This window comes from Platalea leucorodia, assembly GCF_965183815.1.
Source record: "Platalea leucorodia genome assembly, contig: HAP1_HAP1_SCAFFOLD_610, whole genome shotgun sequence".
Classification (NCBI taxonomy): Eukaryota; Metazoa; Chordata; class Aves; order Pelecaniformes; family Threskiornithidae; genus Platalea; species Platalea leucorodia.
Window position 1 is genome coordinate 1 of NW_028121020.1, and position 21,576 is coordinate 21,576.

At 75.0% G+C, this 21,576-nt stretch overlaps 2 protein-coding genes across 2 annotated transcripts; both read right to left on the minus strand.

Moving 5' to 3' along the window:
* Window positions 1–521: 521 nt before the first annotated feature.
* LOC309604295 (uncharacterized protein) lies at window positions 522–12,896 on the minus strand (the record flags this gene model as incomplete). Its single annotated transcript, XM_082339233.1, has 5 exons — window positions 12,718–12,896; window positions 3,267–3,434; window positions 2,184–2,340; window positions 2,010–2,108; window positions 522–736 (listed from the first exon to the last, which is right to left on the minus strand). Coding segments are annotated over exons 1-5 (802 nt in total), but the record flags the coding sequence as incomplete, so codon positions are not given.
* Window positions 12,897–13,208: 312 nt separating this feature from the next.
* Window positions 13,209–21,419, minus strand: LOC309604294 (uncharacterized protein; the record flags this gene model as incomplete). The annotated part of the gene is given in 8 exon segments (XM_082339232.1): window positions 13,209–13,578; window positions 13,691–13,752; window positions 17,449–18,215; window positions 18,218–18,333; window positions 18,408–18,478; window positions 18,480–18,701; window positions 18,703–18,745; window positions 21,109–21,419. Coding segments are annotated over 8 exon segments (1,962 nt in total).
* Between the last annotated feature and the right edge of the window lie 157 nt (window positions 21,420–21,576).

Genomic DNA, 21,576 nt, shown 5'->3' on the forward strand with positions numbered 1-21,576 from the left:
GGATATGGGGCCATATGGGGGTCCTGGGGGGGATATGGGGACATGGGGGGTCCCAGGGGGGACATGGGGACACTGGAGGGGGTCCCCAGCAAGGATGGGGGGCATAGGGACACCGTGGGGGTCCTGGGGGGGGATATGGGGACATGGGGGGGGTCCCAGGGGGGATATGGGGACACCGTGGGGGTCCCGGGGGGGATATGGGGATATGGGGGGTCCCAGGGGACAGCGCGGGGGTCCCAGGGGGGACATGGGGGGTCCCAGGGGGGATATGGGGGGTCCCAGGGGACAGCGCGGGGGTCCCGGGGGGGACATGGGGGGTCCCAGGGGGGACATGGGGGGGTCCCGGGGGACAGCGCGGGGGTCCCGGGGGGGACATGGGGGGTCCCAGGGGGGACATGGGGGGTCCCGGGGGACAGCGCGGGGGTCCCGGGGGGGACATGGGGGGTCCCAGGGGGGACATGGGGGGTCCCGGGGGACAGCGCGGGGGTCCCGGGGGCGGGGGGGCCCCCGGCGCCGCGTACCTGCCGCAGGCGCTTGACGGCGTAGTCGGTGTGGCGCAGGCGGGCGCGGTAGACCACCCCGAAGCCGCCCTCGCCCACCTTGTGGGTGTCGGCGAAGCCCCCCCGTGGCCCCCGCCAGCTCCCCCAGCCGCCAGCAGAAGGGGGGGGGGCGCGGCGGGGCCGGGGGGGGGCGCGGGGCGCAGCGAGGCCAGGGACGAGCACAGTGAGGCCAGCGCCTGCGGGACGGGGCGGTGGGGCGGACCCCCGCACCCCCCATACCCCCCGGGACCCCCCCATACCCCCGGGACCCCCCCCATACCCCAGGGACCCCCCCCCATACCCCCCCAGCCACCCCTATGGCCCCCCACAGCCCCCCACATACCCCCCGGGACCCCCCCCCCATACCCCCCAGCACCCCTATGGCCCCCCACAGGCCCCCCCCATACCCCCCGGGACCCCCCCATACCCCCGGGACCCCCCCCCCATACCCCAGGGACCCCCCCCCCATACCCCCCAGCACCCCTATGGCCCCCCACAGCCCCCCCCATACCCCCCGGGACCCCCCCATACCCCCGGGACCCCCCCCCATACCCCCCAGCACCCCTATGGCCCCCCACAGCCCCCCAAATACCCCCAGGGCACCCCAAATACCTCCCCCGGACCCCCAAGAATGCCCAAATACCCCTATGCCCCCCCAAAGACCCCCCCAAGGCCCCCCATTGCCCCCAAATACCCCCAGGGCCCCCCAGATACCCCCCACATACCCCTAGAGCCCCCCAAATACCCCCCCAGGGCCCCCCAAAGACCCCTATGCCCCCCAAATACCCCACAGGACCCCCAACTGCCCCCCAAATACCCCCAGGGCCCCCCAAATACCCCCAAATACCCCCCCAGGGCTCCCAACTGCCCCCCAAACACCCCCCAAATGCCCCCCAGGGCCCCCCAAATGCCCCCCAAATACCCCCAGGGCCCCCCAAAGACCCTTATGCCCCCCCCCAAGACCCTTCCAAAACCCCCCAGTGCCCCCCAAATATCCCAGGCCCCCCAAATACCCCCAGGGCCCCCAATACCCCCCCAGGACCCCCAAGTGCCCCTGAATACCCCCAGGGCCCCCAAAGACCCCTATGCCCCCCCAAATACCCCACAGGCCCCCCAAATACCCCCCAAATACCCCCAGGGCCCCCCAAATACCCCCCAAATACCCCCAGAGCCCCCCAAATACCCCTCCAGGACCCCCAGGGCCCCCCAAATACCCCCCCCAGGGCTCCCAACTGCCCCCAAAGACCCCCAGGGCCCCCCAAAGACCCCTGTGCCCCCCCCAAGGACCCCCCAAAGAACCCCCCAAAACCTCCCATTGCCCCCCAAATACCCCAGGGCCCCCCCAAAGACCCCCCAAGGGCCCCCCAAATACCCCTGTGCCCCCCCAAATACCCTCCAGGGCCACTAAGTGCCCCCCAAATACCCCAGGCCCCCCCCAAGACCCCCCTTTGCCCCCCCCCAGCCCCGTACCTCGTCGGGGGGGGACGGGGGCTCTGGCAATGGGGGGTCCAGGGTGGGGGTGCTGAGGAGGGCGCTGGGGGGGGGGCCCCGGGAGGGGCAGGGACGGCGCTGGGGGGACACGGGGTCAGTTTGGGGGGGACGGGGCACCCTGTGCCCCCCCCCCGCCCCCCTTTCGGGCGTTACCTGGGGGGGGGCGTTTCGGGGGGTCGCAGGCGGAGGCGGTGCTGGCGTCCGAGGGGGGGCCCGGGGGGGCGGTGGGCGGCAGCCGCGGGCCGGGGGCGGCGGGGGGCTCCGGGGGGGCAGCGGGGGGGGCTCCGTGGGGAGGCCAGGCCCGGGTACCCTGGGGACACGGCGGGGTCAGGGGCCGGGGGGGATCCGGGGGTCCCGGGGGTCTTGGGGAGGCCCTGGGGGGGTCGGGGGGGGGGCAGGGGTATCCTTGGGGTCCTGGGGGGGGGCTTGGGGGGGTCAGGGGTCCCAGGGGGGTCTGAAATGGGGGGTGGGGAGGTTTGGGGGATCCCAGGGGGGTCCCAGGGGGTTGGGGGGGGTCCCGGGGGGGTCCTGGGAGATCCTGGGGGTCCCGGGGGGGTCCCGGGGGGGTCTGGGGGGCTCAGGGGTCCCAGGGGGGGTCCCAGGAGGTTGGGGGGGGTCCCGGGGGGGTCCTGGGGAGATCCTGGGGGTCCCGGGGGGTCCCGGGGGGGTCTGGGGGGCTCAGGGGTCCCGGGGGGGGTCCCAGGGGGTTGGGGGGGGGTCCGGGGGGGTCTGGGGGGCTCAGGGGTCCCAGGAGGGGTCCCAGAAGGTTGGGGGGGGTCCCGGGGGGTCCCGGGGGGGTCTGGGGGGCTCAGGGGTCCCAGGGGGGGTCCCAGGAGGTTGGGGGGGGTCCCGGGGGGGTCCTGGGGAGATCCTGGGGGTCCCAGGGGGGTCCCAGGGGGGGTCCCAGGGGGGTCTGAAATGGGTGGTGAGGAGGTTTGGGGGATCCCAGGGGGGTTCTGGGGGGCTGAGGGGTCCCAGGGGGGGTCCCGGGGGGGTTGGGGGGGTCCCAGGGGGGTCTCAGGAGGCTGTTGGGGGTCCCGGGGGGTCCCGGGGGGTTGGGGGGGGTCCCAGGGGGGTCCCAGGAGGCTGTTGGGGGTCCCAGGGGGGGTCCCGGGGGGTTGGGGGGGGTCCCAGGGGGGTCTCAGGAGGCTGTTGGGGGTCCCGGGGGGGGGTCCCAGGGGGGTCCCAGGGGGCTGTTGGGGGTCCCGGGGTCCCGGGGGGCCGCGGGGGTCTCACAGGCGGCCAGCATGTCGTGGGCCCGCAGCAGCCGCAGCCCCCGCAGCAGCTCCAGCAGCTCCCGCAGGCGCCCGTTGCGCTGGGCCCAGCCCCACAGCACCGTGGCCGTGGGGCTGGGGCCGGCGGCCGCCAGGCGCAGCTCCCCCTGCTCCGGCACCAGCCGCGAGGCTGCCGCCGTCACCAGTGCTCCCAGTGCTCCCAGTGCTCCCAGTGCCCCCCGACAGCTCCCCCTGCTCCGGCACCAGCCGCGAGGCTGCCGCCGTCACCAGTGCTCCCAGTGCTCCCAGTGCTCCCAGTGCCCCCCGAGCCCCCCGACAGCTCCCCCTGCTCCGGCACCAGCCGCGAGGCTGCCGCCGTCACCAGTGCTCCCAGTGCTCCCAGTGCCCCCCGAGCCCCCCGACAGCTCCCCCTGCTCCGGCACCAGCCGCGAGGCTGCCGCCGTCACCAGTGCTCCCAGTGCTCCCAGTGCCCCCCGAGCCCCCCGACAGCTCCCCCTGCTCCGGCACCAGCCGCGAGGCTGCCGCCGGCACCAGTGCTCCCAGTGCTCCCAGTGCCCCCCGAGCCCCCCGACAGCTCCCCCTGCTCCGGCACCAGCCGCGAGGCTGCCGCCGTCACCAGTGCTCCCAGTGCTCCCAGTGCCCCCCGAGCCCCCCGACAGCTCCCCCTGCTCCGGCACCAGCCGCGAGGCTGCCGCCGTCACCAGTGCCCCCCAGTGCTCCCAGTGCCCCCCGAGCCCCCCGACAGCTCCCCCTGCTCCGGCACCAGCCGCGAGGCTGCCGCCGTCACCAGTGCTCCCAGTGCTCCCAGTGCCCCCCGAGCCCCCCGACAGCTCCCCCTGCTCCGGCACCAGCCGCGAGGCTGCCGCCGTCACCAGTGCTCCCAGTGCTCCCAGTGCCCCCCGAGCCCCCCGACAGCTCCCCCTGCTCCGGCACCAGCCGCGAGGCTGCCGCCGGCACCAGTGCTCCCAGTGCTCCCAGTGCTCCCAGTGCCCCCCGACAGCTCCCCCTGCTCCGGCACCAGCCGCGAGGCTGCCGCCGGCACCAGTGCTCCCAGTGCCCCCCGAGCCCCCCGACAGCTCCCCCTGCTCCGGCACCAGCCGCGAGGCTGCCGCCGTCACCAGTGCTCCCAGTGCTCCCAGTGCCCCCCGAGCCCCCCGACAGCTCCCCCTGCTCCGGCACCAGCCGCGAGGCTGCCGCCGTCACCAGTGCTCCCAGTGCTCCCAGTGCTCCCAGTGCCCCCCGACAGCTCCCCCTGCTCCGGCACCAGCCGCGAGGCTGCCGCCGTCACCAGTGCTCCCAGTGCTCCCAGTGCTCCCAGTGCCCCCCGACAGCTCCCCCTGCTCCGGCACCAGCCACGAGGCTGCCGCCGTCACCAGTGCTCCCAGTGCTCCCAGTGCTCCCAGTGCCCCCCGACAGCTCCCCCTGCTCCGGCACCAGCCGCGAGGCTGCCGCCGGCACCAGTGCTCCCAGTGCTCCCAGTGCCCCCAGTGCTCCCAGTGCCCCCCGACAGCTCCCCCTGCTCCGGCACCAGCCGCGAGGCTGCCGCCGGCACCAGTGCTCCCAGTGCTCCCAGTGCTCCCAGTGCTCCCAGTGCCCCCCGACAGCTCCCCCTGCTCCGGCACCAGCCGCGAGGCTGCCGCCGTCACCAGTGCTCCCAGTGCTCCCAGTGCCCCCAGTGCTCCCAGTGCCCCCCGACAGCTCCCCCTGCTCCGGCACCAGCCGCGAGGCTGCCGCCGGCACCAGTGCTCCCAGTGCTCCCAGTGCTCCCAGTGCCCCCCGAGCCCCCCGACAGCTCCCCCTGCTCCGGCACCAGCCGCGAGGCTGCCGCCGTCACCAGTGCTCCCAGTGCTCCCAGTGCTCCCAGTGCCCCCCGACAGCTCCCCCTGCTCCGGCACCAGCCGCGAGGCTGCCGCCGGCACCAGTGCTCCCAGTGCTCCCAGTGCTCCCAGTGCCCCCCGACAGCTCCCCCTGCTCCGGCACCAGCCGCGAGGCTGCCGCCGGCACCAGTGCTCCCAGTGCTCCCAGTGCCCCCCGACAGCTCCCCCTGCTCCGGCACCAGCCGCGAGGCTGCCGCCGTCACCAGTGCTCCCAGTGCTCCCAGTGCTCCCAGTGCCCCCCGACAGCTCCCCCTGCTCCGGCACCAGCCGCGAGGCTGCCGCCGGCACCAGTGCTCCCAGTGCTCCCAGTGCTCCCAGTGCCCCCCGACAGCTCCCCCTGCTCCGGCACCAGCCGCGAGGCTGCCGCCGTCACCAGTGCTCCCAGTGCTCCCAGTGCCCCCAGTGCTCCCAGTGCCCCCCGACAGCTCCCCCTGCTCCGGCACCAGCCGCGAGGCTGCCGCCGGCACCAGTGCTCCCAGTGCTCCCAGTGCCCCCAGTGCTCCCAGTGCCCCCCGACAGCTCCCCCTGCTCCGGCACCAGCCGCGAGGCTGCCGCCGGCACCAGTGCTCCCAGTGCTCCCAGTGCTCCCAGTGCCCCCCGACAGCTCCCCCTGCTCCGGCACCAGCCGCGAGGCTGCCGCCGTCACCAGTGCTCCCAGTGCTCCCAGTGCCCCCAGTGCCCCCCGACAGCTCCCCCTGCTCCGGCACCAGCCGCGAGGCTGCCGCCGTCACCAGTGCTCCCAGTGCTCCCAGTGCCCCCCGACAGCTCCCCCTGCTCCGGCACCAGCCGCGAGGCTGCCGCCGTCACCAGTGCTCCCAGTGCTCCCAGTGCTCCCAGTGCCCCCCGACAGCTCCCCCTGCTCCGGCACCAGCCGCGAGGCTGCCGCCGGCACCAGTGCTCCCAGTGCTCCCAGTGCTCCCAGTGCCCCCCGACAGCTCCCCCTGCTCCGGCACCAGCCGCGAGGCTGCCGCCGGCACCAGTGCTCCCAGTGCTCCCAGTGCTCCCCGAGCCCCCCGACAGCTCCCCCTGCTCCGGCACCAGCCGCGAGGCTGCCGCCGTCACCAGTGCTCCCAGTGCTCCCAGTGCCCCCAGTGCTCCCAGTGCCCCCCGACAGCTCCCCCTGCTCCGGCACCAGCCGCGAGGCTGCCGCCGTCACCAGTGCTCCCAGTGCTCCCAGTGCTCCCAGTGCCCCCCGACAGCTCCCCCTGCTCCGGCACCAGCCGCGAGGCTGCCGCCGGCACCAGTGCTCCCAGTGCTCCCAGTGCCCCCAGTGCTCCCAGTGCCCCCCGACAGCTCCCCCTGCTCCGGCACCAGCCGCGAGGCTGCCGCCGGCACCAGTGCTCCCAGTGCTCCCAGTGCCCCCAGTGCTCCCAGTGCCCCCCGACAGCTCCCCCTGCTCCGGCACCAGCCGCGAGGCTGCCGCCGGCACCAGTGCTCCCAGTGCTCCCAGTGCTCCCAGTGCCCCCCGAGCCCCCCGACAGCTCCCCCTGCTCCGGCACCAGCCGCGAGGCTGCCGCCGGCACCAGTGCTCCCAGTGCTCCCAGTGCCCCCCGAGCCCCCCGACAGCTCCCCCTGCTCCGGCACCAGCCGCGAGGCTGCCGCCGGCACCAGTGCTCCCAGTGCTCCCAGTGCCCCGCGACAGCTCCCCCTGCTCCGGCACCAGCCGCGAGGCTGCCGCCGTCACCAGTGCTCCCAGTGCTCCCAGTGCCCCCAGTGCTCCCAGTGCCCCCCGACAGCTTCCCCTGCTCCGGCACCAGCCGCGAGGCTGCCGCCGTCACCAGTGCTCCCAGTGCTCCCAGTGCCCCCAGTGCTCCCAGTGCCCCCCGACAGCTCCCCCTGCTCCGGCACCAGCCGCGAGGCTGCCGCCGGCACCAGTGCTCCCAGTGCTCCCAGTGCCCCCCGACAGCTCCCCCTGCTCCGACACCAGCCGCGAGGCTGCCGCCGTCACCAGTGCTCCCAGTGCTCCCAGTGCTCCCAGTGCCCCCCGACAGCTCCCCCTGCTCCGGCACCAGCCGCGAGGCTGCCGCCGTCACCAGTGCTCCCAGTGCTCCCAGTGCCCCCAGTGCTCCCAGTGCCCCCCGACAGCTCCCCCTGCTCCGGCACCAGCCGCGAGGCTGCCGCCGGCACCAGTGCTCCCAGTGCTCCCAGTGCCCCCAGTGCTCCCAGTGCCCCCCGACAGCTCCCCCTGCTCCGGCACCAGCCGCGAGGCTGCCGCCGGCACCAGTGCTCCCAGTGCTCCCAGTGCTCCCAGTGCCCCCCGAGCCCCCCGACAGCTCCCCCTGCTCCGGCACCAGCCGCGAGGCTGCCACCGGCACCAGTGCTCCCAGTGCTCCCAGTGCCCCCCGAGCCCCCCGACAGCTCCCCCTGCTCCGGCACCAGCCGCGAGGCTGCCGCCGTCACCAGTGCTCCCAGTGCTCCCAGTGCTCCCCGAGCCCCCCGACAGCTCCCCCTGCTCCGGCACCAGCCGCGAGGCTGCCGCTGGCACCAGTGCTCCCAGTGCTCCCAGTGCCCCCCGACAGCTCCCCCTGCTCCGGCACCAGCCGCGAGGCTGCCGCCGGCACCAGTGCTCCCAGTGCTCCCAGTGCCCCCCGAGCCCCCCGACAGCTCCCCCTGCTCCGGCACCAGCCGCGAGGCTGCCGCCGTCACCAGTGCTCCCAGTGCCCCCAGTGCCCCCAGTGCCCCCCGACAGCTCCCCCTGCTCCGGCACCAGCCGCGAGGCTGCCGCTGCACCAGTGCTCCCAGTGCTCCCAGTGCTCCCAGTGCCCCCCGACAGCTCCCCCTGCTCCGGCACCAGCCGCGAGGCTGCCGCCGTCACCAGTGCTCCCAGTGCTCCCAGTGCCCCCCGAGCCCCCCGACAGCTCCCCCTGCTCCGGCACCAGCCGCGAGGCTGCCGCCGGCACCAGTGCTCCCAGTGCTCCCAGTGCCCCCAGTGCCCCCCGACAGCTCCCCCTGCTCCGGCACCAGCCGCGAGGCTGCCGCCGTCACCAGTGCTCCCAGTGCTCCCAGTGCTCCCAGTGCCCCCCGAGCCCCCCGACAGCTCCCCCTGCTCCGGCACCAGCCGCGAGGCTGCCGCCGTCACCAGTGCTCCCAGTGCCCCCAGTGCCCCCAGTGCCCCCCGAGCCCCCCGACAGCTCCCCCTGCTCCGGCACCAGCCGCGAGGCTGCCGCTGCACCAGTGCTCCCAGTGCTCCCAGTGCTCCCAGTGCCCCCCGACAGCTCCCCCTGCTCCGGCACCAGCCGCGAGGCTGCCGCCGTCACCAGTGCTCCCAGTGCTCCCAGTGCCCCCCGAGCCCCCCGACAGCTCCCCCTGCTCCGGCACCAGCCGCGAGGCTGCCGCCGTCACCAGTGCTCCCAGTGCTCCCAGTGCCCCCCGAGCCCCCCGACAGCTCCCCCTGCTCCGGCACCAGCCGCGAGGCTGCCGCCGGCACCAGTGCTCCCAGTGCTCCCAGTGCTCCCAGTGCCCCCCGACAGCTCCCCCTGCTCCGGCACCAGCCGCGAGGCTGCCGCCGGCACCAGTGCTCCCAGTGCTCCCAGTGCCCCCCGACAGCTCCCCCTGCTCCGGCACCAGCCGCGAGGCTGCCGCCGTCACCAGTGCTCCCAGTGCTCCCAGTGCTCCCAGTGCCCCCCGACAGCTCCCCCTGCTCCGGCACCAGCCGCGAGGCTGCCGCCGGCACCAGTGCTCCCAGTGCTCCCAGTGCCCCCCGAGCCCCCCGACAGCTCCCCCTGCTCCGGCACCAGCCGCGAGGCTGCCGCCGGCACCAGTGCTCCCAGTGCTCCCAGTGCCCCCAGTGCCCCCCGACAGCTCCCCCTGCTCCGGCACCAGCCGCGAGGCTGCCGCCGTCACCAGTGCTCCCAGTGCTCCCAGTGCTCCCAGTGCCCCCCGAGCCCCCCGACAGCTCCCCCTGCTCCGGCACCAGCCGCGAGGCTGCCGCCGGCACCAGTGCTCCCAGTGCTCCCAGTGCCCCCCGAGCCCCCCGACAGCTCCCCCTGCTCCGGCACCAGCCGCGAGGCTGCCGCCGTCACCAGTGCTCCCAGTGCTCCCAGTGCTCCCAGTGCCCCCCGACAGCTCCCCCTGCTCCGGCACCAGCCGCGAGGCTGCCGCCGTCACCAGTGCTCCCAGTGCTCCCAGTGCCCCCCGAGCCCCCCGACAGCTCCCCCTGCTCCGGCACCAGCCGCGAGGCTGCCGCCGTCACCAGTGCTCCCAGTGCTCCCAGTGCCCCCCGAGCCCCCCGACAGCTCCCCCTGCTCCGGCACCAGCCGCGAGGCTGCCGCCGTCACCAGTGCTCCCAGTGCTCCCAGTGCTCCCAGTGCCCCCCGACAGCTCCCCCTGCTCCGGCACCAGCCGCGAGGCTGCCGCCGTCACCAGTGCTCCCAGTGCTCCCAGTGCCCCCCGAGCCCCCCGACAGCTCCCCCTGCTCCGGCACCAGCCGCGAGGCTGCCGCCGTCACCAGTGCTCCCAGTGCCCCCAGTGCCCCCAGTGCCCCCCGAGCCCCCCGACAGCTCCCCCTGCTCCGGCACCAGCCGCGAGGCTGCCGCTGCACCAGTGCTCCCAGTGCTCCCAGTGCTCCCAGTGCCCCCCGACAGCTCCCCCTGCTCCGGCACCAGCCGCGAGGCTGCCGCCGTCACCAGTGCTCCCAGTGCTCCCAGTGCTCCCAGTGCCCCCCGACAGCTCCCCCTGCTCCGGCACCAGCCGCGAGGCTGCCGCCGTCACCAGTGCTCCCAGTGCTCCCAGTGCCCCCCGAGCCCCCCGACAGCTCCCCCTGCTCCGGCACCAGCCGCGAGGCTGCCGCCGTCACCAGTGCTCCCAGTGCTCCCAGTGCCCCCCGAGCCCCCCGACAGCTCCCCCTGCTCCGGCACCAGCCGCGAGGCTGCCGCCGTCACCAGTGCTCCCAGTGCTCCCAGTGCTCCCAGTGCCCCCCGACAGCTCCCCCTGCTCCGGCACCAGCCGCGAGGCTGCCGCCGTCACCAGTGCTCCCAGTGCTCCCAGTGCCCCCCGAGCCCCCCGACAGCTCCCCCTGCTCCGGCACCAGCCGCGAGGCTGCCGCCGTCACCAGTGCTCCCAGTGCCCCCAGTGCCCCCAGTGCCCCCCGAGCCCCCCGACAGCTCCCCCTGCTCCGGCACCAGCCGCGAGGCTGCCGCTGCACCAGTGCTCCCAGTGCTCCCAGTGCTCCCAGTGCCCCCCGACAGCTCCCCCTGCTCCGGCACCAGCCGCGAGGCTGCCGCCGGCACCAGTGCTCCCAGTGCTCCCAGTGCCCCCCGAGCCCCCCGACAGCTCCCCCTGCTCCGGCACCAGCCGCGAGGCTGCCGCCGTCACCAGTGCTCCCAGTGCTCCCAGTGCCCCCCGAGCCCCCCGACAGCTCCCCCTGCTCCGGCACCAGCCGCGAGGCTGCCGCCGTCACCAGTGCTCCCAGTGCTCCCAGTGCCCCCCGAGCCCCCCGACAGCTCCCCCTGCTCCGGCACCAGCCGCGAGGCTGCCGCCGGCACCAGTGCTCCCAGTGCTCCCAGTGCCCCCCGAGCCCCCCGACAGCTCCCCCTGCTCCGGCACCAGCCGCGAGGCTGCCGCCGTCACCAGTGCTCCCAGTGCTCCCAGTGCCCCCAGTGCCCCCCGACAGCTCCCCCTGCTCCGGCACCAGCCGCGAGGCTGCCGCCGTCACCAGTGCTCCCAGTGCTCCCAGTGCCCCCCGACAGCTCCCCCTGCTCCGGCACCAGCCGCGAGGCTGCCGCCGTCACCAGTGCTCCCAGTGCTCCCAGTGCTCCCAGTGCCCCCCGACAGCTCCCCCTGCTCCGGCACCAGCCGCGAGGCTGCCGCCGTCACCAGTGCTCCCAGTGCCCCCCGAGCCCCCCGACAGCTCCCCCTGCTCCGGCACCAGCCGCGAGGCTGCCGCCGTCACCAGTGCCCCCAGTGCTCCCAGTGCCCCCCGAGCCCCCCGACAGCTCCCCCTGCTCCGGCACCAGCCGCGAGGCTGCCGCCGTCACCAGTGCTCCCAGTGCTCCCAGTGCTCCCAGTGCCCCCCGACAGCTCCCCCTGCTCCGGCACCAGCCGCGAGGCTGCCGCCGTCACCAGTGCTCCCAGTGCTCCCAGTGCCCCCCGAGCCCCCCGACAGCTCCCCCTGCTCCGGCACCAGCCGCGAGGCTGCCGCCGGCACCAGTGCTCCCAGTGCTCCCAGTGCCCCCCGAGCCCCCCGACAGCTCCCCCTGCTCCGGCACCAGCCGCGAGGCTGCCGCCGGCACCAGTGCTCCCAGTGCTCCCAGTGCCCCCCGAGCCCCCCGACAGCTCCCCCTGCTCCGGCACCAGCCGCGAGGCTGCCGCCGGCACCAGTGCTCCCAGTGCTCCCAGTGCCCCCCGACAGCTCCCCCTGCTCCGGCACCAGCCGCGAGGCTGCCGCCGGCACCAGTGCTCCCAGTGCTCCCAGTGCCCCCCGACAGCTCCCCCTGCTCCGGCACCAGCCGCGAGGCTGCCGCCGGCACCAGTGCTCCCAGTGCTCCCAGTGCCCCCCGAGCCCCCCGACAGCTCCCCCTGCTCCGGCACCAGCCGCGAGGCTGCCGCCGGCACCAGTGCTCCCAGTGCTCCCAGTGCCCCCAGTGCCCCCCGACAGCTCCCCCTGCTCCGGCACCAGCCGCGAGGCTGCCGCCGTCACCAGTGCTCCCAGTGCTCCCAGTGCCCCCCGAGCCCCCCGACAGCTCCCCCTGCTCCGGCACCAGCCGCGAGGCTGCCGCCGGCACCAGTGCTCCCAGTGCTCCCAGTGCTCCCAGTGCTCCCAGTGCCCCCCGACAGCTCCCCCTGCTCCGGCACCAGCCGCGAGGCTGCCGCCGGCACCAGTGCTCCCAGTGCTCCCAGTGCCCCCCGAGCCCCCCGACAGCTCCCCCTGCTCCGGCACCAGCCGCGAGGCTGCCGCCGTCACCAGTGCTCCCAGTGCCCCCAGTGCCCCCAGTGCCCCCCGACAGCTCCCCCTGCTCCGGCACCAGCCGCGAGGCTGCCGCCGTCACCAGTGCTCCCAGTGCTCCCAGTGCCCCCCGACAGCTCCCCCTGCTCCGGCACCAGCCGCGAGGCTGCCGCCGGCACCAGTGCTCCCAGTGCTCCCAGTGCCCCCCGACAGCTCCCCCTGCTCCGGCACCAGCCGCGAGGCTGCCGCCGTCACCAGTGCTCCCAGTGCCCCCAGTGCCCCCCGAGCCCCCCGACAGCTCCCCCTGCTCCGGCACCAGCCGCGAGGCTGCCGCCGTCACCAGTGCTCCCAGTGCCCCCAGTGCCCCCAGTGCCCCGCGACAGCTCCCCCTGCTCCGGCACCAGCCGCGAGGCTGCCGCCGTCACCAGTGCTCCCAGTGCTCCCAGTGCCCCCAGTGCTCCCAGTGCCAGCCCCAGCCAGACCTGCTGCCTCCCAGTCCAGCTCAGTATGCCCAGAGCCCCAACAGCTGTCCCGCTGCATCCCAGTCCGCCCCAGTCCGTCCCAGTGCCACCCCCAGCCAGCCCTGCTGTGTCCCAGTGCCTCCCAGTGCCGTCCCAGCGCACCCCAGTGCCGTCCCAGAGGATCCCAGTCCATCCCAGTGCTCCCCAGCGCCTCCCAGTCCACCCGCTTACCGAAGCGCTCCCAGTCCGAGCGGTTCAGCGCGTCCATCAGGCGGCAGAAGCTGCACATGAGCCAGGCGGGCAGCTCGTAGAGGAACGGCCCCGGCCCCGGCCCCGGCCCCGGCCCCGGCCCCGGCCCCGGCCCCGGCCCCGGCCCCGGCCCCGGCCCCGCCATGCTCCGGCCCCGGCCCCGCCGGCCACTTCCCCTTTAAGAGCGGCGGCCGCACTGCGCAGGCGCGCACCGCCCGGGCCGCGCCGCCATCCCCGGCGTGGCGGAAGCGCCCCCCCCCCCGCGCCGCGCCGTTGCCGGGGATACGGGCGCCATCTTGAGTGTGGCGGAGCGGCCGGGGGCGGGGCCGGCGGGGAGGGGGCGGGGCCTGAGCGCGAGGGGCGGGGCCGCGCGGCCGGCGGCTCTTCCCGGGCCCGATTCCCCGCCGTGACATCACCGAGGCGATGACGTCGGCGGGGGGGGGGTGTGTGTGTGTGACGTCGCAGCCATGATGTCACAGCTGCCAGGACGCCGGGACGCTCCCGGGAGCCTTCGGGGGGGGGGGCGATGACATGGGGAGAGAGCTGGGACCCGTGACGTCACCCAGGGGGGTCCCGGGATCCGCTGACGTCACCCGGAGAGAGCTGGGACCCGTGACGTCATCCAGGGGGGTCCCGGGATCCGCTGACGTCACCTGGAGAGACCTGGGATCCGTGACGTCACCCAGGGGGATCCCGGGATCCGATGACGTCACCCGGAGAGAGCTGGGACCCGTGACGTCACCCAGGGGGGTCCCGGGATCCGATGACGTCACCCGGAGAGAGCTGGGACCCGTGACGTCACCCAGGGGGGTCCCGGGATCCGCTGACGTCACCCGGAGAGACCTGGGATCCGCTGACGTCACCCAGGGGGATCCCGGGATCCGATGACGTCACCCAGGGGGATCCCGGGATCCGATGACGTCACCTGGAGAGACCTGGGATCCGCTGACGTCACCCAGGGGGATCCCGGGATCCGATGACGTCACCCAGGGGGATCCCGGGATCCGATGACGTCACCTGGAGAGACCTGGTATCCGCTGACGTCACCCAGGGGGATCCCGGGATCCGATGACGTCACCCGGAGAGACCTGGGATCTGCTGACGTCACCCAGTGGGATCCCGGGATCCGATGACATCACCTGGAGAGACCTGGGATCCGCTGACGTCACGCGGGGAGATCCAGGATCCACTCGTGTCACCCAGGGAGACCTGGGATCCGCTGACGTCACCCAGGGGGATCCCGGGATCCGCTGATATCGCCCAGAGAGACCTGGGATCCGCTGGTGTCATGCGGAGAGACCCAGGATCTGCTGACGTCACCCGGAGAGACCTGGGATCTGCTGACGTCACCCAGGGGGGTCCCAGGATCCACTGACGTCACCCAGGGAGACCCGGGATCCACCAGCCCTGCCGCTGCGCGGGGAGATCCGGGATCTGCCGGAGCCTCGCGGCGCAATCTGGGCTCCAGCCCCTGCGGCCGCGGGGACCGGCCCGGGATCCGCTGAGGCCAGGCGGAGCCGTCGGGGATCCGCAGCCCCGATGCCGCGCGGAGCGATCCAGGACGCGTAACCCTGGCGCGGCACCGAGCCCGCGGCGATCCGCTGGAGCCACGCGGAGCGAGCCGGGATCCGCGGCCTCGGCTGGAGGCGGAGCCGCCGGGGATCCGCAGGTGCCTCGTGGAGCCATCGGGGATCCGCTGATGCCACACGGAGACATCGGGGATCTGCTGACGCCACGCAGAGTGATCCAGGATCCCCTGATGCCATGCGGAGCAGCCGGGATCTGCTGACGCCATGTGGAGCGATCCGGGATCCGCTGATACCTGAAGCAGCCGGGATCCGCTGACACCACACGGAACAATCCGGGATCCACTGACGCCACGTGAAGCAGCCGGGATCCGCTGACGCCACGCGGAGCGATCTGGGATCCACTGATGCCACGCGGAGCGATCCGGGATCCACTGACGCCACGTGAAGCAGCCGGGATCCACTGATGGCATGCGGAGCGATCCGGGATCCGCCGACGCCACGCGGAGCAGCCGGGATCCGCCGACGCCACGCGGAGTGATCCGGGATCCGCCGACGCCACGCGGAGCAGCCGGGATCCGCCGACGCCACGCGGAGCGATCCGGGCCCCCCCCCCCCCGCCGGCGGCCGAGGGGATCCGGGCGGGAGGGAGCGGGGGGATCCGGCGCCCGAGCGAGCCCGAATGAAAGCGTCAGAGGCGGGAGGCGTTGGGTGTACACAGATTTATAGATCACTCCAGCACAGACACAGAGCCCCGCGGGGGGGCGGGATCCCCCCGGGGCAGGGGGGCGGGGCGGCGCCGCGGACCCCCCCAAGAAGAATCGACAGCCGAGGGGTTTTTCTTGTAAATTTATAAGGCAAACGTCTCCTCGCGCGACTAGAGATAATAAATAGGTGCGGGGTCGCCCCCCCGGCGGCTCCGGCCCCCCGATCCCGCCGGATCCCCCCGCCGGATCCCCCCGCCCGCGCCCCCCGCTCGGGTTTTTTTGCTCTTTTCGCCGTGCCGGCAGCCGGCGGGGCCGGGCCCCCGCTGCTGCCGTGGGGGCCAGGGCCCGCGGGGGCGAGCGCTAACAGTCCCGGGGGGCTGGAAGAACGGGGGGGGCCCCGGGGAGATCCCCCCGCCCCCGGGGCCGGTAAAGTGCAGGACGGGGACCCCCGGGGACGGGGCGGCGGCGGCGGGGGGCGGCGGCTGCCGGGGGACGGAGACCGGATCCCCCCCCCCTCCCCCCCCCGGCCGGGTCCCTCCCCGTTAGATCGACCGGATCCCACCCCACGCCGCGCTCGCGCCCGGTTGGCTCTGGACCGGATCCCGCCCTGACCCGCGCTCGCGCCCGGTTGGCTGTAGACTGGATCCCGCTCCAAAGTCACAGCCTCTCCTGATTGGCCCCAGACTGGATCCCACCCCAACACACAGCCTCTCCCGATTGGCTCTCGACCGGATCCCGCCCCAACCCAGAGTCGCTCCCGACTGGACCGGGACCGGATCCCGGCCCAAGCCGGAGTGGCTCCCGGTTGGCTGGAGACCGGATCCCGCCCCAATCTGGCATGACTCCCCACTGGATGGAGACCGGATCCGCCCCTCCAATCCAAAGCCACTCCCGATTGGATCATGGCCGGATCCCATCTCAACCCAGAGTCACTCCTGCTCGGACTGGGGCTGGATCCGGCCCCCTCCCGATCGCACCATGACCAGATCCCACCCCCAACCGGGCACGGGATCTCCGCCCCGCCCAGGCAGAGCTGCTCCCGATTGGACTGCGTACAACCCCACCCGATCCAGGCCGATTCCCGCTCCCGATTGGCTCCGGACTCGATCCCGCCTCAACCTGGAGTGACCCAGAATCAGACCCACACCCATTTTGTCTGTCGTCCCCCCCCCCCCCCCCCCCCATCCAGAGTCCCTCCGGATTGGCCCGGCACCAGATCCCCTCCAGCCACACCCGCTGCTCCCCGTTGGCTGGAGACTTCACCCCGCCTCCGTGCTGAGTCACTCCTGATTGGCTCGAGACCGGATCCCACCCCTACCGAGCGCCGCTCCTGATTGGCTCAACACTGGATCCCAACCCAACAAAAAGTCGCTCCCGATCGGCTCAAGACCAGATCCCGCTCCGACAGAGAGCCCCTCTCGATTGGCCCAAGACCGGGTCCCACCCCTGTTGAACGCCACTCCTGATTGGCTCAACGTTGGATCCCAAACTAATCGAAAGCTGCTGATTGGCTCAACCCCAGATCCCGACCCAGGCAAGAGTCACTCCCGATTGGCTCAAGACTGGATCCCAACCAAACCGAAAGCTGCTCCTGATTGGCTCGAGACCGGATCCCAACCGAATCGAAAGCCGCTCCCGATTGGCTCGAAACCACATCCCACCCCGACGCAACGCCCCTCCTGATTGGCTCAACGCTGGATCCCCACCCCACCAAGCCGCTCCCCATTGGCTCCAGCCTCAACCCTGCTCCGACCGGATCCCCCCCCCCCCGGCAGAGCCCTCCCCATTGGACGGAGGCCGGATCCCCCCGGCCCCCCCCCCCGCCAGCCCCCCTTAGTGCAAATGGTTCCCTATAGGCTAAAAACGTGGAACAAAAAACTGGAAGAACGAGTAAAGCGGCGACGGGGGGAGGGGGGGACGCCCCCCCCCGGCCCCCCCAGCCCCCCCCGCCCCAGCCCGGCCTCGGGGGACGCCCCCCCCCCCCCTTTCTAGAGACCAAAGTGCAAAGTGGGGGGGCCCCGGGGGGCTCCGCGCCCCTCGCTGTGCTTTTCGGTAATAAAAACGGGGGGGGGGGGGGGGTCGGCGGGAGGGGGGGCGCGGGGGGAGGGGTGCGCGGGGGGAGGGGTGCGTGTGGCTGCCTGCGTGCGCGGGGGGAGGGGGGGGGATGCGGGGGGGGAGGGGGGGGGGGGTCCCGTCCGTCCGTCCGTCCGTCCGTCGGTCTGTCCGCCCGCGGCGCGCTCACAGTCAGCTGACCCGCTCGGGGACAGGCGTCCTGGTGTCGACCGCCTCCTCCCGGCCGGGGGGCCGCGGCACGGAGGCGCTGGGAGGGGGGGGGGCCGCCGCCGCCGACGAGGAAGAGGAGGAGGAGGAGGAAGAGGAGGAGGAGGAGGAGGAGGAGGCAGTGTCTTTGTGCTCGGCCTCCCCTCGGTGTTTGTAGGGCGGCGGGGGGCGGCGGCGGCGGCGGGGGGGTGAGTCTTAGCCGGCTCCTTGGCGCAGCCGTCGGGGGCCGCCGGGCCCCCCCGCTCCTCCGAGCAGCCCTTCCCGCTGAAGTCCTGGGCCGGCGGGGGGGGGCTGGCGCTGTCCTTGGGGCTGGCGGGGGGCTCGGGGGGCGGCGGCGGCGAAGCCCCCCGCTCCTTCTTGCCGGGCGGCGTCGGCGGCGGCGCCGGCGCGGCGCCCCGGCCCTTGGGGCTGCCCTCCTTGCTGCGGCGGCCGGGGCTGCGGGCGCTCCTGGGTCCCTTGGGGCCGCCGCGCTCGGGGGGCGGCGGCGGGGGCTTGGCGGCCTCCCGCGCCTCCAGGACCACCGTCTCCCGCGTCTTCCGCTTCTTGATGGGCAGCACCGTCTCCTGCACCGCCGGCGGGGCGGCCGCCTTCTTCTTGGCCTCCGGCGCGGCTCCCGCCGGGCCGCCCGTCCCCGTCGCTCCCGCCGGCTTCCGCCCCCGTTTTTTGGGGACGGCCTGGCTATCCGGCTCCGATTTCCGCTTCCGCCCGGGACGTTTGACGGCCAGGACCTGGGCCGAGGTGGTGGCCGCCCCCGCCTCGGCGCGGGCCCCCGGCTGCCCCGGCTGGAAGGGCATCTTCACCAGCAGCTTGCCGGAGCTCTTCTCGATCACCCGCTTCACCTGCACGCCCTCCGACGCCGCCGTCTTGGGCTTGGCGGCCCCGCTGCCCTTGGGGCGGCCCCGGCCGCGGCCCGTCCCGGGGCCCTTGGGGGATTTGGGTTTCTTGGGGGGTCGCTGCTCCCGCCGGAGGGGCTGCCGCGGCCGGTGACGGTGAAGTCGAAGTCGTTGGGGTCCAGGGAGGTGTCTCCTACCTTTTCGAAGTAGGCGATCAGCTCCACCTTGGAGCGGAAGGCTTTTCCCTGCGGGCTGCGGGGGACAGAGAAGGAGTCAGGGGGGCGCGGGCGGCGGGACCCCCCTCCCGGCGCCCTCCCGGCACTCACTTGATCAGGTAGACGTCGTATTTGCCGGCGGAGCGCCCCGATTTCCTCTGCTTCAGCTTGCGGGTCCAGCCCCTCGGGCAGCGTGGGGTCGTCGTACATGGGACCCCGGTCCCGGATGATGGAGCGACGCTGCTTGGGGGAAGCCGAAGCCTCCGGCGCCGCCGGCGCCGTCCCGGCGCCCTCCAAGGTTTCGGCTTTGCCGGCTTCGGCCGGCTCGGCGGAGGGCTGCGCCGGCTCATGCTGCTGCTGCTTCTCCTCCTTCCGCTCCTTCTTCACCTTCTTGGCCTTGGGGGGGCCGCTCCTTCAGCCCCTGTAGGTTCTCCTCCGACTTCTCCTCCCTGCAAACACACAGAGGGGTCAGCGCCGGGACGGACGCGCCGACGCCGACGGATGGACGGACGGGCGGGCGGACGGCGGCTCCTCCGGCAGACGCGGGTCCGCGGCACGGGGCCTCCCTGAAAATCAGTGCCGAAAGCGTCACGCCCCGGCCGGTAACGGGGAGAAACGGCGGGGAATTGGGCAAAGCGCGGCGGGCGGGCGCCGGAGCCGCGGTCCGGCCGGCGAAGGATGGGTCCGGCCGGCGAAGGCCGGCGACGGGAGCGGAGGAGGAGCGAGCGGAGGAGGAGGAGGAGGAGGAGGAGGAGGAGAGGCGGCTCCGCTCGGGGCTGTAATTACGGCTGCGGGGAAAAAAAAAAAAATATCAAAGTGTTGGTAAATAAACGGCGAGGGGAAGCGCCGGGGGAACCTCCCGGGGCGGCGGCGGCGGCAGGGGGGGCTCAGCCCCGGGGATGCGGGCCGCCGGCGAGGCTGGACGCCCCTCCGAAAGGCTGGGGCGTCCCCGAGGCCCCCGTCCCGGCGGGGCCGCGGCTGCGGGAGGGCGAGGGTCCGGCGTCCCCGCCGGAGAGTGACCGGCGCATCTGCGGCTAAATATAGCCCGGGTGGGCTGCGCGCGGCCCCCGGCGCCGGCCCCCCCGCCGGAGAAGGGGGTTTCGGCGCGGGGGGCACCGCGGTCGCACGGCGCTGCCGGCCGGCACACGGTGGCGCTCAGGGCCCGCGCGCGGCCGCCACCGGACCCCCGGGACCCCCGCGCCGCCGGCGGCAGCCCGTGGCGCAGGGCTGTGCCGGGGGACCCACCGTCCCACCGCCGGGTCCCGCGGGGACGCGGCCGCCGTCCCCACAGCGGGCGCAGGCTCTCGGCAAAGCCCGGCAGCGCCCGGGGTGCCGCCATCCCCCCGCCGAGCGGTTTCGGGGTGCGAGGCTCCTCCTGGGGACGCTGGCGTCCCCGGGGGCCGCCGCAGGGACCCCCCGCTTCCCCCCGCGCCGCCGTCCTCGCTCTCCCGCCGGCAAACGCCGTCCGGTGCCGCCGGCCCGCCCGGCGCGCGGGTCCCCTCCTGGCAAGGAAAGAGCAGAGAAGGTGAGGCTGGGGGGGCGCGGCACCCCCGGCCCCCGGAGGGAAATTAAGGGGTCGTTAGCGCCGGCGCCCCGTTTCCCACGCCGAGCGGGCGCGGGTCGGGCGAAGGCAGCCCCGAACGAACCCCCCGGGGGTCTCGCGCAGGCGTCGGGGGGCTGACGGCGGCGCCGCCGTCCCCGTTCCCCCCGGGCGGCCGGCGGGGAAGGGCCGGCGCTGGGTGGATCCGGCGGCGGCGGCGGGATGCGCGGCGGCAATCGGAGAGCGGGGATTAGGAGCCCCCCCCCCCGCCGCCGGCCCCCGACCCCCCCCTGCCGCCGCCCGCCCCCGCTCGTCAAAGAATGGCCCCTGTGTGTCACTAACGAGGCCCCGGCGCTAATCAGGAGGCCGTGTGTCGCACTGGATACGGGCACCGGCTCCCGCGGCCGCCGGCGGAGCCGGGAGCTGCGCGGGGCCGGGGCGGGAGGGGGGGCGCGGCCGGGACCCCCCCCCCGCCCCGGCGGCAGCGGGGGGCCAGCGCGGAGGCCGCGGCGGCGCGGCCGGCCCGGCCCGGGGCTCCCCCCGCGCGCCGGATTGCCAAAGGTCGCGGCGAGCGCTCGCCGAAAAGGCGGGAAGAGGAGCGAGGGGGAGGGCGCCGGCCGCGCCGGACGCCGAACTTCGGGGAAAAGGGGAAGGGGGACGGGGGGGGGAACCCCCGGTGAAACCTCCCCGTCGGCCGCGGCTCCCGCGGGACCCCCGGCTCGCGGCGAGGGGGAACTCCGGGCGGCCAAATCCCCGCCGAGAAGCCGCCCCCCGCGTCCGGTGCCGTCCCGCGGCGGAGCGATGCCGAAAGCCCCGGGGCTGGGGCGACGTCGGGGGTCCGGTACGGCTCGCTGGCGCCGGGGGAAGGTCGGATCTCGTTAGCGTAACGATCGCCGGGCAATAAACAACGTCGTGGCGACGAATCTCCCGCCCTGGCCGAGCCGGGGTCGCAGCGGTGCCGGAGCACAGGGGACCACCGTGCCGGCACGGTGCCGCGGGGATCGGTTTTCCGACGGCGTCGTGGCCCCGGCGAGCTTCTCCCCGCTCCGACGGCGCCGGTGGGATCGAGCCGCAGAGCCGAGACCGCCCCGGCGCGGGTCGGCGCCCGCCGCGAGCGAGATGGAGGCGAAGGACGCGGAGCGACGCCGAGGGGTTTGGCGCCGGCGGGACGCTCGGCGTGAGCCGGCCGGTGCCGCGGATAAATCCGGTGCCGGCGTTCGCGGGACGCCCCGGACGGCACCGAAGGCGTCAGCGCGGCCGCGCTCACCGTACGGGGGCCGGGGTCCCGCCGAAAAGGCCGCCGGCAGCGGCGTTCCTCGCCGCGTCGACGGGGGTTGTCGCGAGCGGCGTCGAGGGCGGGCGGCCGCCGCGGGCGATGGCGTGAGCGAGGCGGTCGGCGCGAGCGGGACGCTGCTGACGGAGCGCGGCGTCGCGGCGAAGGGGGTCGGCGTCAGCGGGACGGCGCCGCGGGGTTCGGCGTCGCTCGCCCGCGCCGGAGGGCCGGCACGCCGGCGTCCGGCGTCGATGGGGCGCGCGGGACGGGGCGACGCCGGCGGCTCGGAGGAGGCCGCAGGGGTCGGCATGGGCGGGAGCGGGCGCCGACAGCGCGCTCGGCACGAGGGCACGGCGCCGGGGCTCGACGGCGGCCGCCGGACGGGGCGGAGGGAGGCGATTCGGGGCGCGGCGAGGGGTGGGCGTGAGCAGCGCGTTTCGGGGCGATTCGGGGTATTTCGGGGCGCG